The sequence below is a fragment of the Paramisgurnus dabryanus genome, chromosome 11, assembly GCF_030506205.2.
Source record: "Paramisgurnus dabryanus chromosome 11, PD_genome_1.1, whole genome shotgun sequence".
Classification (NCBI taxonomy): Eukaryota; Metazoa; Chordata; class Actinopteri; order Cypriniformes; family Cobitidae; genus Paramisgurnus; species Paramisgurnus dabryanus.
Genome location: NC_133347.1, coordinates 29975805 through 29993964, shown reverse-complemented (window position 1 = coordinate 29993964; position 18160 = coordinate 29975805). Strand labels below are relative to the sequence as shown.

General features: G+C 35.5%; 1 protein-coding gene and 1 non-coding gene across 2 annotated transcripts in view; both read right to left on the bottom strand.

The window, feature by feature from the left end:
* The window catches only part of cacna1db (calcium channel, voltage-dependent, L type, alpha 1D subunit, b), a 216090-nt gene extending 198171 nt beyond the window's left edge, over positions 1-17919 (bottom strand). Inside the window, exons 1-3 of the mRNA XM_065247770.1 lie at positions 17827-17919; positions 14001-14325; positions 13287-13392 (exon numbers count right to left, since the gene is read on the bottom strand). Of these exons, the coding sequence (XP_065103842.1) occupies positions 13287-13392; positions 14001-14325; positions 17827-17884 (489 nt within the window). The 5' untranslated portion in view covers positions 17885-17919. The remainder of the gene's footprint in view (positions 1-13286; positions 13393-14000; positions 14326-17826) is intronic.
* Positions 16985-17103, bottom strand: LOC135730523 (5S ribosomal RNA). The gene has a single exon (XR_010525999.1). It is a non-coding gene; the product is annotated as a 5S ribosomal RNA (ribosomal RNA).
* Positions 17920-18160: the final 241 nt, after the last annotated feature.

The following is an 18160-nucleotide window of genomic DNA, read 5'->3' as shown; positions in this document are numbered from 1 at the left end:
AGAGACTTTTACAGTAAAATCCATTTCACCACACCAGCAATGACAAGGTAAGCTAACGTTGCTATGGTGACAGTCCATATACATAATAGATTGCTAGGCTATTCCTATGCTATCTACAGTTTTAATACAAACAGCAACCTAAACTACAACATAACATTAATGTAGACTTAAACATGGTTATCTAAATAGAACATTTAAACATCACTGGTTAAAGTTTTACCAGCCTTTGTATGGGAGCCTATATTCATTGTTTGGCAAAAAGCAGTGTTCCTCTGTTTGTCTGTGTTTTATATATTAACCTTCATGTAATCCTTATATTGTACTGAAATGAGCTGTATTCCTTGAGGCCTGATCCTCCAATAGCACTTTTTGATAAGTTGTGTCAACCCAGTGCATGCCAGGTTTGTGATGTGAATCTGAATTAAAAGTGAATTAAAGAATAGAAATGAAAAGAGGTTGCGTGTCTTGCCATGTTATTAGTCTATAGGTTGCATTATAGTGGGCTCTAGCTTTATTGTGTTTGGTATGTCTACCATCATTTACCAGACTTTTACCAGATCATTTGTCCATGTTTATGACTCTGACAGTCATTGTTACTGTTTTTTGCCATAAGTCTTCACTGTGCCTATTCAAAGCTCGAGGGCCAACACATAACTTCTAGATTTATAAGCATCAATAAACTACATTTTAACATTTTATAATACCTAGTCATACTTCTGTTATTTTGATGAAAGTAACTCAAAAGTAACGCAAAAGTAGTGTAACTCATTACAGTTCAGAGTCAGTAATATTGTAATGTAACTAATTACTTTCAAATGACAGTAATTTGTAATATATAATGTATTACACTTTGGAAGTAACTTGCCCAACACTGATCCCTTATAATTCTTACACTTTGTAATACCCTCAATATATGTTCATATCATTTGATAAACAGAAATGAATAGATTCAATAAATGTGCTTTTTACTAAACATTTCCTTATTTTGACTTCATAAAGTGGTTTAGACATCAAAATTGCACGTCACGTCATTGGGCCTTTTAACAATTTTCGCCTATTTCTATTTTTCCTTTCATTTCTAAAGTATTAGAAAAAGCTGTATTTCACAAACTCCAGTCCTTTCTCAGCAATAACAGTATCTATGAAAAATGTCAATCTGGTTTTAAGTCTATACAGCACTTCTGCGGGTTCTTAATAATATATACACAGTAAAATTACCAGAGTTAAATGTGTTATCTGTTCGTTGTTAAGCTAGGGCCACACCAAAAGATTTTTTAAATGCGAGAGACCACAGACATAAGAAAAAAATTGATAATTTAACACGTTTGTTCCTATAGTGTGTAGACTAAATAAATGGCAAAAAGATAATTACCTGAATCGTAGAAATGCTGGATTAAGATCGCTTGGGGGTGGTCGAATCGCGATCACGATCTTTTAATGATTAATCGTGGAGCTCTACAATCTACAATAAAATACTTAAAGTAAACCATAGATCTGAGATAAAAGTTAATTCATTTGAAACAATGTTGTTAAATATGGAAATAACGGATCATAACAAACAGCTTTCTTTCATCCTAGCTACTATCTACAGACCTCCAGGCCACCACACAGATTTTCTTGAAGAAATTACAGATTTCCTGTCTGAGCTAGTAGTCACTGTAAAATAAGCTCTTATCGTTGGTGACTTCAATATCCATGATAATAACCCAAAAGATGCATTAGGATGGATGCTCTAAATTATTTTGGCATTAGACAAAATGTGAAAGGGCCCACATTAGGGCCCAAACACACAGACTTAATGCTGTCACTTGGGCTCAATATTAATGATAAAAATCCTAAACAACATTTGTTCCATCTTTCGATGGTCGTATCTCCAACATCTGCTGCACAGCATATATTGTCTGCATCAGATGCAGATAAGCTTAGCCACACGGTTTTAACCTCAAGAATAGACTATTCTAACTCGTTACTCGGAGGGTGTCAGCAAATCAGGTAAGCAAGCTTCAGCTGGTTCCAAACGCCCCTGCAAACATTGCTTATTCAATGTACAATAAACAGATGATGATGATAATAATAATGTTACTAAATTCTGAACAAAAACGTAATTCAAAATAGTCTTGTATCGTGATGTGCATCGTATCGGGGCCCTTGTATTGGGAAACGTATTGTATCGGGAAATTGTTGGCGATACACAGCCCTATTCTCGACCAAAGGACAATGAGACAAACACACCCAGTTTCTGCTGCTTTGAAGGTCATCACACCACTGATCTACTGGCTGTCCTTCAACGTGATGCCCAGCCGATGCGCAACCAAGGACAACCGGCTTAACCAGTTTCATCCGCTTACCCGTTTCATATCCCTATTGTGTTTATATATATAAATATATATGTATCTCTCTCAAGGGTTTTTCTCCTAGGAGTTTTCCCACAGGGTTTTTCTCCTAGGGGTTTTTTCATCCCCAGAAGAGTCGGCTAACATTGGATTAACTTAGTACTTTACTGTATATGTTATTACTACGCTCGCAGTTTTGGGAAAGTTACCTTTAAAAGTAATGCATTGCAGTATTAAACCTCTGGGGTCTTAGGGGTTTTTAGGGCCCTGGGGAAGTTTTGACATGCACTGACATTTGTGTTTTTTTAGTTGCTTAAAAACATATTAATGGCAAAAGTCTCATAACACTGTGTTCAGCACAAACTGGGCTACAATATTATATAATCAACATGTATGTACATGTTTCTATTTTTGAGAGACAAAGAAAACACTCGCGTCTGGAGATACTGACACACATACGCAAGTAAATAAGGATTTAGTATGAAACAACAAAGAATGGAGTGACTGGATTGTGGATTGCATATCCATTGACTGTAGGAGACACGAGTTATGCAAATGGTTGTGTCTGCTCTTTCACTTCAATAGCGCGGGGGTGTGGCGATCTCAACTCATTACAGTTAAACAGGTAACAGGAGAAAGACGGTACCTCTCATCCTTCTCATACAATTTACACGGAATGACAATATCTGTTTTCAATCTCACTTACATCATTTAAAAGGAGACATTCCAAGCATTATGTAGACATTTATCTTTTGTTTCTACGACAAGAATTCGTTAAGTTACAGTTTATTTTTCTGACGCGTTTCTGATAGGACTTCACTCAGGGAGAGAGAACAAAACGCGCATCATGTTTATTTTCCTAATTTTGTGAAAAGCACAACATTGTTTTTATTGGGAGTGGACAGAAAAAAACTAGATACTTTAACGTTTTAAATGTATAAATCGAATCTGTATGTCAAAAATCAGCAGAGTAATTTACGTCTCTTTGCGAAGTGATAAATAAAGAGTTTGCGTCGCCCGCGCTGCAGTCGAGCCCAGTGTGTTAAGTTAATCCCAAAAAAAGTAACTAATTGCATTACATAATGTTGCATTACCACATCTCTTTCAGGCCTTGCAGGTGTTTTTTGATCGCAAAAATGTCAAGCTCTGGCCTGCTATCTCCAGTTTGAGTCAGAAACGTTCCCGCTCAGGCGCACAGAGTACGTAAAAAATAAACACCAGAAGCGTTTGATATTTTGAGCTTTCAACCCGGAGGTGTTTTTAGTTTACTGATTGAAAATATGTGTCACTTTCAACCGGTCAGTTTGCTTCAACTAAACTCTGGACTCTAATTAAAGGTAGGTGGACCAAAATATCTATTTTTCATCTTGGTACTGAAACATGTTACTCTAAATCTATGGAGCAGAAGGCATTTAAATAAATTTGGTGGTCACATTTCTAGTAATAGACAACAATAAACATCCTACCGGGCCGGCACTACCTATAGGCAGAGTAGGCAAATGCCTAGGGCCTCAAGCTTGGAAAGCGGCCTCCATAACTGCTAAATCCATATGCGCTAGTCCGACAATCACTACTGACAGCAATAAATACATTTTTAAGGTGAGTTAGACTTTATGCAGCGCAGCAAGAACCGCAGACGGATGACATCAAAGTAACACGAGAACGATTGATAAGCAGACTCCCATGTATGGTTTCTCCTTTCGCTCTCGCAGTGCTTTGATATCTTCCACCTGTTAGTTCTTGCAGCGCCGCAAGAAGTTAAAGAAGCCTAAATGAACAGCATTCAAATCTCTGCAGCTGACCAACTTTTAGTGACGCTGAAAGCGGCTATCATGTCTAGGGGTATCACAATTCTCCAAATCCTCGATTCGATCACATTTTCGATTATAAGATCACAACTGGATTCTCGATTTTTACCTTTGGTTTTTCTTAAAGCACAAAAATGCTATGCCATTTTTAGACTAGACTTTTGAAATATAATATCTAACCTTGAACCAAGAGATGCCCTGCCATGTTAGTTGTGCTGCCAGTGGAAAAAAGGGTACATGAACACCTGATAAAACGAAACTTCCTATTTTGAAATAATGCATTTTACAAATAAACTTAGCTTTGTTCTGTGTATCAATTTCATTTCAGGACAGATCAAACTTGAGCGCTGCTGACTCGGTTTAGACACTTTGAATGCATGTGTTGTTTTAACTGTCACATGTTAAAACAATCCTCTGCATTGAATCAAACGTTCTCTGCTCTCTGTAATGCCTCTTTTTTAGCAATAATAGCAGCTTAATATTTTAAGCACAAAGCATTTTAAGACATGCTTTTTCAGCGTTAAATAAAAAGACTCTATTGTTCTGATTGGTTGTAGGTAGGGTGACCAGACAGTCCCGAAATCCAAGTTGCTGTCCCAAAAATTATACTGAAGCAAAATCTTAATCCAGAATCCCGCTCTAATTGTACGAAAAAAATTATACTGAAGCAAAATCTTGAGTAGTTATGTAAGGAATAATTGACGACAGGCCATTGAATTATAAGAAAATAATGCACACCCAAGGTGTTACACCGCAGGTGTGCATTATTTTCAAATAATTCATAGGACCGGAGTCAATTATTCCTCTTATACCAAGATTACCACAAATATTGCTCTGGTGCCTATTTTTAAGACATTTGACAAGTTAGGTGTGCGGTTATCAGAAATTAATGCATACCCACGGAACATTTCTCAGCCAATCAGAATACAGCTTTCAACAGACCCATGGTATAATGTCTGATAAAACATGAGCGAGTAGGTTGAGACATCCTGCAGCCTGCTGGCTGCTCATTGGCTGCAGCATCTTGTTTGTTTTTTATACATGTATACACTGAAGGCACGCATTACGATATGCATGCACTGATAAGGCACGGGACGAAAGTTCTGGCAGCAGTTAAAACTTCGGTGCAATATGCTGACATCAAGCCTCCACAACCTCGGTAGGCTATAGCTCAAGTGTGAATTTAAAGTTGTATTGTTTCTATTAATTTATCTAATTCATCTATATGCAGAAAGACAATAGGACCTTTTTGTCCCCCTTTTTTTATAGAGTAGATTAAGAGAGCGAAAGTTGCAGCAGCAACGAGGACAGTTGAAAGTACAGGCAGTGACATTCAGTCACGTGAAGGAGTCAGATTGGTCGAGGGCGAGGCACTGTGTTCAAAAAAATACTTCTATACGTATTATATAAATTATATGCATATGTACTTAAAAATATGATTGGTTCAGTAACTTCAGTTTGAAATTCATCACTATTATTGGATGATCTTACTATTATTGTAGTATATATTATTGTTGTGTATAAAATACTTCTATACGTATTATATCCATTTATTTATGCATATGTAGTTATATTAATATGATTGGTTCAGTTTGAAATTCATTATCTTTTATTATTAAATAAAATAAATAAATGAAACTATTATTGGATGATCCCCATCCCAAATTTCAGACAATCTCATCTGGTCAACCTAGTTGTAGGTCTATCCAATTGAGTGCAGATGCATTGTTTGTCCTGGTTCGGTGAAACAAGCCCCAATAATTACAGCCCAATGGAGCGGTCGGTATCAGACTCAATTTTTAACTGAATTTTGAGTATGACAACGTCATGCTAATGTGCAATAAGATTATTCTCAAAAATTAAAAAGACCACACCTTTTCAGCCCTAATTATACATTGTGCATCTTTAGTAAATCCTGACAGTCATGACAGTGGTTTGCGCAAGCTGTTAGTAAATCTGGCACTTATTGCCTTATTTAGCTATAAGAGAAAAATTGAAATGAGTAATATTTATGTTTTTATCAGATTAATTGATTATTTTAAAAAACCACCTGATTAGTTGCAGCTCTTAAATGCATTCAAGGTCCACGGAGGTGAACCAATGTGAAAGTAAAACGGGACTACAGTAAAAAGGCGATTTTCTCCTAGCTGCGATTATATTTGCATTTCAAGCTATAACACCATCTTTAGCATGCAACCCTGACAAATATTGTAACCGTCACCGTTTTGCACATGTAAGTCCAGAAAGTTGTTTTCAACAATGAAAAGTAAATTCTTAATGCGACATTTTTTCTTATACCGCGTTGTGTTCCTTGTTTCATGTGTTAAAAAAAACTGATAAATCTACAGGTTATTTGGGGCTGCAACACATCCTGAAGTAGGGTTGTTCCGGAAATGCGGCAGATACCACAAAAAATTCTGTCATCTCTCTTGTTATTTTTAATATAAAGTTTACACTGCGTCTTAAAAATGATGAAATTATCTTCATATGTGCTTAATTCATAATGAGAACATATTAACACAAGCCTTTTCTATTCTGCTATAATATAACACTATAAACAATGTCATTTACAGTAATTTTACAGCCTAAATTCTCTAATATCTTCTAAAAACATTTAAAATCATTCCGCAATTTTTCCAAAAAAAAATTCCACAGAAAAAGCAAAATAAGTCTGCAGATTCCGTCTGGCCCATATGCCATGCTGCATTTTCGATGGGTTGCAGAAGTATTAATAACTTTAAAACGAGTAACTTAATATAGCATTTGAAGACGCTTCACTCTGAAGAACACAATGGTTACACTCAAGTCACTTATTTCACTAACATTGTGGCTACACTTACGTGTTTTTAAAGGAGCTCAATTTTGCTTTTGTATTTAAAAACTAAAATGCCTTTTGTTTAATAAAGTTTAATAAAGTTTTAAATTATTTTGTATAATATTCATATAAAAATATTATTTCCATATTTGTTGCATACAGTTATATTCTAAAACTAAAATACCCTTTCAGTTTACAGTGTTAGATTTGTGGCTCTTTTTCTCTTAGTAAAAATAAATATTACTGTCAAATGTCTTTCAGATAATAAAATACTCTAGTTCACGGTTATGTATTTGTTCATGTTTTATACAGGAATAAGTCTGAAGCACACCATAAAACAGTTATATTCATTCATACAGGGCTAGTACAGCTGTATATTATACAGATACACACCAAGGTATCGGAATCGGGAAGAGAAAAATGGTATCGGAACATCTCTATCCTGAAGTTTGCCTTCTTAGACTTTTTCAAAATAAAAGTGAATCGGGTTTAAATGTGAGGAGTTCCTGTCGGATGAAAGTAACACTTGTTACTTTTGTCTCGCTGCTAATACTGTTGTATATGTTGAAAAAAATTATATTATCCAAATTTTTTCGGTGTTCATATTGTTGAAAAAAAATTTTATTCTCAACAATTCAAGTTGGTACTGTTAAGGCTGCTTTTAAAACATTGGATGAAATTGCAATTTAAAACAAAAATGTAATTTCATACATTTTTGTAAATATAAATTACAAAATATATTTTTACCATAACATTAACAAGGTCAGAGTCATGTATACTAAAAACAAGGGTAACACAAAAATCTATTTTGTTCTGTTGTGTTACTTCTGACCCACCCGTTACTTTCGTCCCTGCTGACAGGTCAAAAGTAACAATGTGAAACTTATGTCCAAAGTGAAGTCGTTTTACATCTGATCAAAATTTCCACCTGGTATTGATAGACCACACTTGCGAGTTACTGACCACAGTAAAACTATATCTCTGTCTTAAACATTATCTTTAAAAATTACGTTTTTCTGAAAATCTTTACTTTTGCCTCTCCCGTATTCGTTTTTTCTACATTATAGTCAATGGGTACCAACAACCGTGTGCCAACATTTATTTAACATTAACATTTAACCGTGTGCCAAATATCTTCTTTGCTTGTTGCTTAATTATTTTTCAATTTACTAAGTAAATTGCATTAGTTGAACTACTTGGCCCTAGAGTAAACTGTTGGGCAGCAAGTTACAGTCCATAGGAGAAGCGAAAGAGGGGTGTGTCAGGTTTTCTTTAAATCATAAGAGTGAAGAACCAGGAACCAGCCAACAGTTCCCAGGAGCAAAACCACTTCATATGCTAAATAAAAAATTAAAATGTAAAAAAATGCATAACGGCTTAATGTGTTAAGGTTAGTTTAGGGGAGAAGTTAGAAACTATAATTGGCTCAGTATTAAATTGATAAAATATCTTCTCTCCGCCATAAAAGAAAATGAATGATTGCGAGTGTATGTGTGATCCAGTGAACTGCATTAACCTTTTACACACACACACACACACACACACACACACACACACACACACACACACACACACACACACACAAACCACTGACAGTCACCCTGTTTCACTGAGCATTGCTGTAATCCAGTTTGTTCGTGCAACTGGATGAAATTGTAATGAGATTATTAAGAGGCATAATGATGAACAGACAGTGTTGTGTGGCTAACATAAAAACAGTCTTGCTCCATATCAGCCGCATTAAAACCACTGCTCAGCTAATATATAAAGCTCCACCATATCAGCAGCACACAATACTGAAGCTGCACCACTGACATCTTATTACTGGAGATCTACTGACCTCTGTTTACATTTATACATTTTGCAGAGGGCATAGTTTTGATTTTGACATTGGTGTGGACGCAAATAATGTAATTTATCTAGGCACAGATGAAAAATAAGAGCTCTGTACATATGACATATCATAAGCCTCAAACGCATTTGTTTCCTCGTTTTTATGTAAACCTCTTTCACACAAATGACAGCTGGAAAACAGACCAATCTCTACATTACACCAACTGTGATGTCACAGTCGAGATGTACGCACCAACATTTAATTACACATTAAATTACAAAGTTGTTAAAATTCTAAAAACAAAGTTGTCACTGCTGAGTTAGCGCTACATGCTAATTAATGATATATGCTAACGTTCAGCTGAAGTTCTATTAGTTAACAATTAGTTGTTCTTCAAAATCTGCATTTTCATCTGATAAGGACTCAAAATATAAGGTCTGTTTACTAATGTGAGCTTCTGAATTGTAGTGTTGCTTTTGTCAACAAAAAGTATGACTAATATCGTCATCAAAGAACCTTTATCAAGTGACATAAACGAGACAAGACGCAACGTAAATGCTGGTCATGTGATGATGACTATAATTAAATGAGGGCTTTCAAGTTTTACCAAAAGTTTGGAGTAAGATTACATCTGTCAAGGGAGGGGATATTTGCAACAGCGAACCCCTCTGCCCCACCCAATTCTCAAGTTTTTGCTAAAGGTTTATTTTACCTAATGTTTTGTAAACAAATCGTTAATGAGCCCCATTGACTTCCATAGTATTCTTTTTCCTACCATGGAAGTGAATGGGGCTCATTAAAGGTTTGGATACAAACATTCCTCAAAATATCTTCCTTCGTGATCTTCAGAACAAAGAAATTTATACAGGTTTCTAACATGTGAGTGAGAAAATGACGGCAATTTTTATTTTGGGGGGAAATATCCCTTTAAAGTGCCCTATTTTCACACAATAGTTTTGTACATAATACACCAAAAATTATTTTTTAGTACTTAAGATAATCTTAAAAACATAGGTGTCCTTATTGGTGTTATTTTGAGATGTGATGAATATGAACTCAAATGCATTTAACTCTATGAATTATACTATCTCGTATTACAAAAATGTAAACCACTTGAAGTAAACTTGTACTCATCTTTCATACAAAGACGGGTTCAATTGTATAACAAGTGCTACCTAGAGTAAATTACATTTGCATATTTCATATGAATGTACTAAAGAAAAAACAAAATGTAGGCTATATTAAGTACAAAATTAGTACATGAAAATAGAGCACTTTAAGTAGATTATGGAATTGTACTTTTTTTAACTTGAATTTACTGTACACATACAGTATTGTAGAACATTTAATGATGAAAGGGCAATGATAATGAAATGCATCTCTATTACATTAATTTCAGGAAGCCTCTAGTACTTTTCTTAGTTTCAGGTAACTAAAGGTTCTGACTGCAAAGCTGTTGGAGTTTTTGACTGAATCAATAATAATTTAGCACAAATCTGGCTTTATTCCCCAATATTAGCTCTCATTGTCTTTGATCAAAGGCAACGATTTCGACCAGGAATCGTAAAAAACAAATGCTTAAAAATGGGTTACATCTACCGCATTTATCAGATTTTGCTTTTCACACTTCAACTTCTCATTTCTTTTTGATTGCCTAAAGCACTATTCGGACGGGATTAGTTTTCCAAATGACGTTTGAGTTTCAACATGTTCCCTAGGATGTCTGTGATTTTATGTACCGATTTGGACAGTTAAAATGCTCAGGCTATTCCTGAGATGGGAGTGACTGTTTGTCATGCGCTTGGGCGTTGCAGAAGATCACTTACTCTGGATACGTGTGTTTGTAATGTTTGATATTTTGCTTTAAATGTAAAATTACATGACATATAATTTATTAATTTAATTTTAAAAAATCAAAAGAACTTATACAAATTCTATTTAAGTAGTCTATGTGTTTTATATAACTGTCTGCTTATAATAAACCCAAAGATAATATATGATTAATGATTGATGAAAATAATGATTAATAACAATTTATTATCTTCAGCAGTTGAACAAAATAAGGTTGTGTTTACCTTTATTTCAATGGCCAGTTTTAACAGTGTTTGATATTCATCTCGTCTTGATTTAATTATTTTATTTCGCCGAATGGAAAAAAACATCCATATCTGAATGAATGGGACTCAGGAAGTGCACGTTAGTAAGACCTTACGGAAGATCACGTTGGCCAAAACACGAAATGAACAGTGTTTTCAAAAGATATTACGGGCAAACACAGACATTTGCATCTGGACAGGATTAGATTTCTCAGAGGACCTCTGAGTTTGCGAAAAACAGTAGGTAAATTGCTCTGGAATTCTTATGGAGGTCGTCAGAGAAAAACACAGACATAGCCGATTCGGACGGGATTAAAAACACAGAGGACCTCTGAGAACCACGATTTTCTCAGAGGTCCCCCTATTAAACTAATCCCATCCGAATAGGGCTTAATAGTATGCATTAATACACTCTAAAAAAAACAAACGGTACTATATAGCACCAAAACTGTTGCTTTGGATCGTAACCATAGAAGAACCATTTTTAGTGCCATATAGCACCAGTGAAGCACTTGTGTAGCACCTGTGTAGAACCATATCGTTTGTTTTTTTAGAGTGTAGATGTGTACAACTTTTTTTATTGTTGCACTTATAGGGTTACATACAGTCTATGTTCCCTGGCACCTTTAATTTTAGGTGTCTATTTATTAAGGTTACACATGTCAAAAAGAACAAATATAGAATAGGCCTATTTTATTTTTATATTTAACTTTGTGATGTCAGTTCTCACTGGGCAAGTAAAATATTAAACCGAGATTTCTTCCCATGATCTACTCCAGCAATCCAGTATAACATTATACTTATTTAACAGTCATCCAAAAAAATTGGGATGTACTGTCAGCAGTTATTTTATTGTTCGTGGTTTCTTACTTTCTAAGCAGTCTGTTTATACTACATAAACTGTGTAGTGTTACAACTCTGCAACTCTTCAGGTTAATATGGGATTGCAGTGGAAAACAATGTCCCTGAATCATTATGTGCAACAACATGCACCATATTTTGTGCATAAAACTGTTAATATAAAAATACTTTCTTCCTCACTCACTTACCGGTAGCCTGCCTGCATAATCAAGCACATCGCGTCTCGTTCAGGCTGAGCTTTGGCGCGAATGCAGCCTACAACACGTTTAGCGCGAAAACACAAAACCAATCATAAAGCGAAGTAGGTTAGAGTGGCGGGACTTAAAGCCAATCATATTAGCGATTTGAACTATGAAGGCGGGACTCATCTGTTAACCGTTTGTGTACCAAAAAGAGCACAACTTTTCTTTTAGAAGAGTTTAAATCTCATTTATTCCGGATTAAATGCATGTTGAATTAAATAAGTTATAAGTTAAAACAAAAAACAAACACATCAGTTGTTATATATAAATAAAGATATTGTTTGGTTGAAATTATTGCTAGTGTTCCCTGAATATTAATAGGACAAATAAGGTGACCAGACGTCCCCGTTTTTTGGTGTAATTTTTTGTCTTAAAGCTAGATTTTTTCTTATTTTTTAATTTTGCTTATGAAGAAAATGCATCTTGATTTAATAATTTTTAGATATTTGTACTGAAAACAAGACAAAAATACTTAGTAAGAAAATCATTTTTGGCAGAAAATGTTTTGTCCCCATTTTTTAATTTATAGATAACAACAAATGAGATTTAAATGATATTTTGACCATTGAACTAGGAAATGTCCCCGGTTTTCATTTTAAAAAAATCTGGTCACCTTACAATAGCCATTCCTGCACCAAATCCACGGGCCTGCGTATGGAAAAACACTTATCCAAAGTGACTTACAGTGCATTCAATCTACACATTTAATCAGTTTGATCAACTTGAATCCAACTGTAGCTAATAATCAAATCTAAATCTAGTTAGTATTTTACAGTTTGTAATGTAATATCAATGTACTTCAGCACTCTACATTGTTTTATCATATACATTGTACCAATTTATTTGACTCTTTCAGCTGACAGACACCTTGCACACACTGTATAGACAAAGTATAACTGGTACTGGTGATTAAGTATTTGTATGCAGATATATGATTTGGTTTGTAAAGCTTTGTAAACTGTAGTTCGTAATTTTCGTATGCGTTTTTCGTACTCACTATCCTACAAATTCGTCACGCACACAAACCTTCCACACTGATGCGTTTTACACTATTACTATATGCCAAATAGCTGGGTCAGATCAGTAAACCAAAACGAATTGTGCTTTCATAGACCCATGGCATTTAAACTATATCTGTAATACTGAAATACACGGTTAAACTATTGAAAAAATAAAAAATGTCACAGATCTATCTACTACTGCTCGTATAATCCCACTTGATTTCAATCTTATCATAATTAACAGAAAATAATCTCAGAAAGCCAATTATTAAGGAAAGAGACATGTCAGTACTCACCAAATCATGATTCGTTGAGTTGGAATCATCTTCAGGAAAGGGAATGTACACAGCTAAGGCCACACAGTTGGCAAAAATAGACAGCAGTATAAAGGTATCAAAAGGTCTGGAGACGGCATGTTTAAGGAGCAATAACTGGGATCAATGTGTCAATTTGATTATAACATGCTGCCTGTCTAATAAAAGGCATTTTCAAAATTACAAAAATAAACTATAAAATCTACTAGAAAGTCAAACAGAATTTACCACAACAATATTCAACATTAGTTTACAATTCATTGTTTTTATGTTATCAGGTTCTTGATATACGTGATGTCATTATGCATCACCAAAATGCTAATTTAGTTATGTTTTCTAAACACTTCCCTGTCTCCCCAAACAAAAAACAATAGCTCGCTCCAAAATCATGCTGGCAGTGGATCCAAGAGTTGTCATGGCTGTTGAACTATTCTGAATTTACTTACCTACAGCCCCCTAAACAACTCCCTGAAGCCCTACTGTGGTTAATAAAGCCTTTGAAGGGAACAGAACACACCCCATGTTGACACGCTTCAGGTCAACCATCCAAAAGCTATTAACAGCTGACTGTGCATATGAAAAAAATTTAACACACCCAACATATGACACACAGCAGCTTTAAATGGATCTAAAATCATTCATTTCCTGCCAGATCAGTAAGGTCACTAAAGTAAAACACAGCTGATACGAGGATACTTCCACTCCACCAGGTTAATGCACGCTCGGCGTACAGGGTTATTGAGGGTCAGGCAGAAAAGTGCTCTCGGTGGTCTGTTGGTGGTGGTACTCCCCTGCTTTTTGCTTTTGGCATACTGCTGTCGTTTCCTCTGGGCCAGCGAGCTGACGGGTGTGGCGCCCGCAGCCAATGGGATGCTCACGGATTGGGATGTGCCCTGGAATTGTCTTGCTGCATTTATAGCAGCATGCCAGGACAGCGCAGCGGATTGAGCTGGTGAATGATGGCTGAGGACGGGGGCATCCGTAGAGGTCGGGGTCCTGGTGCCACTGTCAACATTTGACCCTGCAAATATACACACACACACACACACACAAGAGAAAGACAAAGAAATGTTATATCAGAACATAAGCAGGTACAGTACCATTTGTTTCATACATGTGTTTAATTGAACTACTCACTAACTTTATGATGTACTGTTGCACAGTATGGGTCACTTCAAAACAAGTTAACACAGGTGTAACCTAGTTCATCTCATAACACTGTTGATGATGTATATAAAGTGTTAAAATACTTCAAATAAACTTAACTATAAACTCCATCTCTGCTTGCGGAGAAATGGCAGGGCACACTGCTTGCAGTCAATGAAGATTTTAATTGTCTCCAAAAACTTTAAAGACTAGAAACAACAACAACTTCGAACCTCCTCACAGGGAGACATCAGCAAAACAGAGCAATTGAGAATGAACCTTTTTTATTACTTAGGGTTAAACCAATATACACACATAGGGGAAATGGAAATCATGGTCATAGATACACAACTAAATTACATTTAACACTTGAGTTCAAAATAAACTTTAACATCAATATTATCCCCAAAACCAAATACAAAAACAATAAAACAATAATAACTACAATACATTTCCAAAAAATTATATTTCAAGGCAACAATGAAACAATGATCCCATGCTCACTCATAATAGATGGACTAGGCCTACATTACCCATAATCCTCCAGGATAGCATAAAATGGGGAACATGAAGGCTGCTCACCCTTTTAACTACTCGTTAGGAATCGTGCTGCAGGTGTGCATCCAGAGAACAAAAGGTAAGATTCAAATCAACCAAATTTGAAATAAAATTAAATATATACTTTTGAAGTTTTTGGTGTCCTTTCTTTAATATAATGTGCACCTTAGGCCAGAAAAAGTGACAAATTATTTTTAAGCAACCAAACAAAAGGATGCAAAATCATTAAATAATAAGTTAACAAAAAACAAAGCCAATTTATGACATCACTGCTCATTGTTTTTACTGTTTGCTTAAGTGTTGTTTGTGCTGTTTTTCTTTCAAAATATTACACTTGCTTTACATGTCGAAATACAGCTGTATTTAATTTGTTTTTTTGGATTCAAATACAAAATAGTATTGTCATTTGTATTTGATAGGGTTGATAACTTTGAAATACTGTCAAATGTTTTGTAATGGAGTGGGGGATAAACCGATAGCTATGATAAACTGGTAGAAATGTGTCAACTGGAAGAGATGACCATTGTATCGAGGTTACGCACCCAGGTCACTTTGCTGTGTGCGTGTTCACGAAAAAGTAACGTCGTACACGTATTTAAGCAGTTTTAAAACAAGTGATTCGTTTTAAGCCATTAAAACACAAACAACAGATCTATATGCGCGTGCTATTTCTGTGTGAGGGGCGGGCACACAAGTCGCGTCCGCTGTTAAGCTCGTGAGCATTTTTGCCGCTTTACTTGCCTTAAAATCAAATATGCGTCCAAATCCCAATCTTTGCAAGTATCCTTAAACACGACCATTTAAGGCTTAAGAGAAAGTAAACTGTTTAAAGAGAAAACGCATGTGTAGAACTCTTAAAGGGGAAGTTACTCACTCATGTTTATCAAACCGCATTGAGAAAATCTCTCACTGCTCGTGACTAAATCACTTTTCTACCTTTAAGACACACATAAATATATACATTGTTATTTATTATTTTTTCAATAATGACTATCTTCAGTGAGTTTGATATATTTTTTGCATGTTTTATTTATGTTTTAAATTGTAAAGCATGCCCTGCTGAAAAAACCAGCATCAAACCAGCATGGGAATTATGCTGGTTTAGCTGGTGGTCACCAGCATACCAGCACAAACACAACATATGCTGGTATGACCAGCATGGGATGCTGGTGCTAATGCTGGTTTAGCTGGTGCTAATGCTGGTTTGGTGCTGGTTTAGCTGGTGCTAATGCTGATGCTGGTTTAGCTGGTGTTCACTAGCAAACCAGCACCAAAACACAACATATGCTGGCCTTGCTGGTATGCTGGTTTTTTCAGCAGGGTGATCATTATGATATTAAATGAATCTTGGTCATATCTCCCACCCCTACGTTAAGAAGTTTACATGATGACATCATAAAAATGCGATTAAATTCAGATTAAATTTCTGGCTATTTAAAATCTAAACACTTTGATAATTTAATAATTGTTGAAATTTTAAAATGTTTGTCTTCAACTGCTAAATAGATGTCCAATGATTTTATAAATGATTGATTGCGGAGTATTGTACCCCTAGTTAAAGTAGCTGTAGGAGCCATTTGTTTGTGTTTATTTAACCTTATTTTAGTATTATTATTTAACTTTAATTAAATTGTATTAATTTATTTCAAATGTATTTATATTTAACTTAAGTATCTGTGCTGATTTGAGTTTGTGTTCCCCTGTAGGTAAAACGTTACCACCAAGCCAACAGGTGCTCTATAAATTAATGATGGATTACAGACCAATCAGAGAGTGGGGGAGAATCATTGACCGTGCTCACACACTAAAAGAATGATGATAGTATTTGCTTTGTTTTCAAGTTTATTTTGCATGTTGTTGACAAATAAATATCAAGATCAGAACGAACATTGATGGAAATGAGTGTTGATTGAACATGAGTCAAGAGGAAGCTCCCGAATGTCTCAAAGACTAAAAGTTTGCCAGAACTAAGAGTATGCTTACAGCACCTGGTATTCCCAGGCGGTCTCCCATCCAAGTACTAACCAGGCCCGAACCTGCTTGGCTTCCGAGATCAGATGAGAGCGGGCGTGCTCAGGGTGGTGTGGCCGTAAGCATACTCTTTGTTCTGGCAAACTTTTCGTCTTTGAGACAGTCGGGAGCTTCCTCTTGACTCATGTTCAATCAACACTTGTTTCCATCAATGTTCGTTCTGATCTTGATATTTATTTGTCAACAACATGCATGATTGAACATGAGTCAAGAGGAAGCTCCCGACTGTCTCAAAGCCTAAAAGTTTGCCAGAACAGTAGCCGTTCATGATATTTTGGTTTGCATGCCATTGCATAAAGGAGTGCCTGACACTCAATATATTATATTTATGATAACAATCAAATGATTAATTAGTTAGAAACTAGTTGCTATGAATATAGGTGCCATAATTTGTGTTTTTAGGAATTAATTATTTGTTTATCAGTGTTGATAATGCAAATAGGCCCTTCATTACCGTTTGCATATGTCAGATTATTGCATGAGTCAGAGTCAATGTAATGGTGAAGCAATAGAGCAATAGTCCGACTGATGGAAGGTTTGCGGAGAAAATTCATGCTCCCTTGTAAATGTGTTTTTTTAGTATTTCAAAAATACAGTAGTTTATTTTAATACATGCTGTGGCTACTGCATGGTGTAGGTTATTTTAATACTCTTAAAACTAAAGTATTTGGTATGTTATTTTAAAATACATTTTTATTTATCTTTGCCCCAAACCTGACTTCAACTACTCATACCATTTTAATGCAGTACAGGATGAGTAAAATCAATGAAACAACTGTGGATTTACCTTCATTCAGTTTCTTCATCTCCTCTACCACACTGAAACTCTTATAATCCAAAAGCATTATCTATATTGTTTAAACTCCCGAGTGTGTCTCCGCAAAATCCGCACGACAGTAATGTAAATCCATGAGTGCCAATAGAAATGATCCAGAGATCAAACATTGCACATGAGAATATTCAGTGACCTTCTCGTGAACATCTGACAAGCCTTCAGCTGCTCGTTTATCATCACAGGACACAGAGTTTAAACACACACACACACACACAGGGAGAGAGAGAGAGAGATTGACATCTGTTGTTGAATTATATGGAGCTCAGTGCGTGTTTTTCTTAGAAAT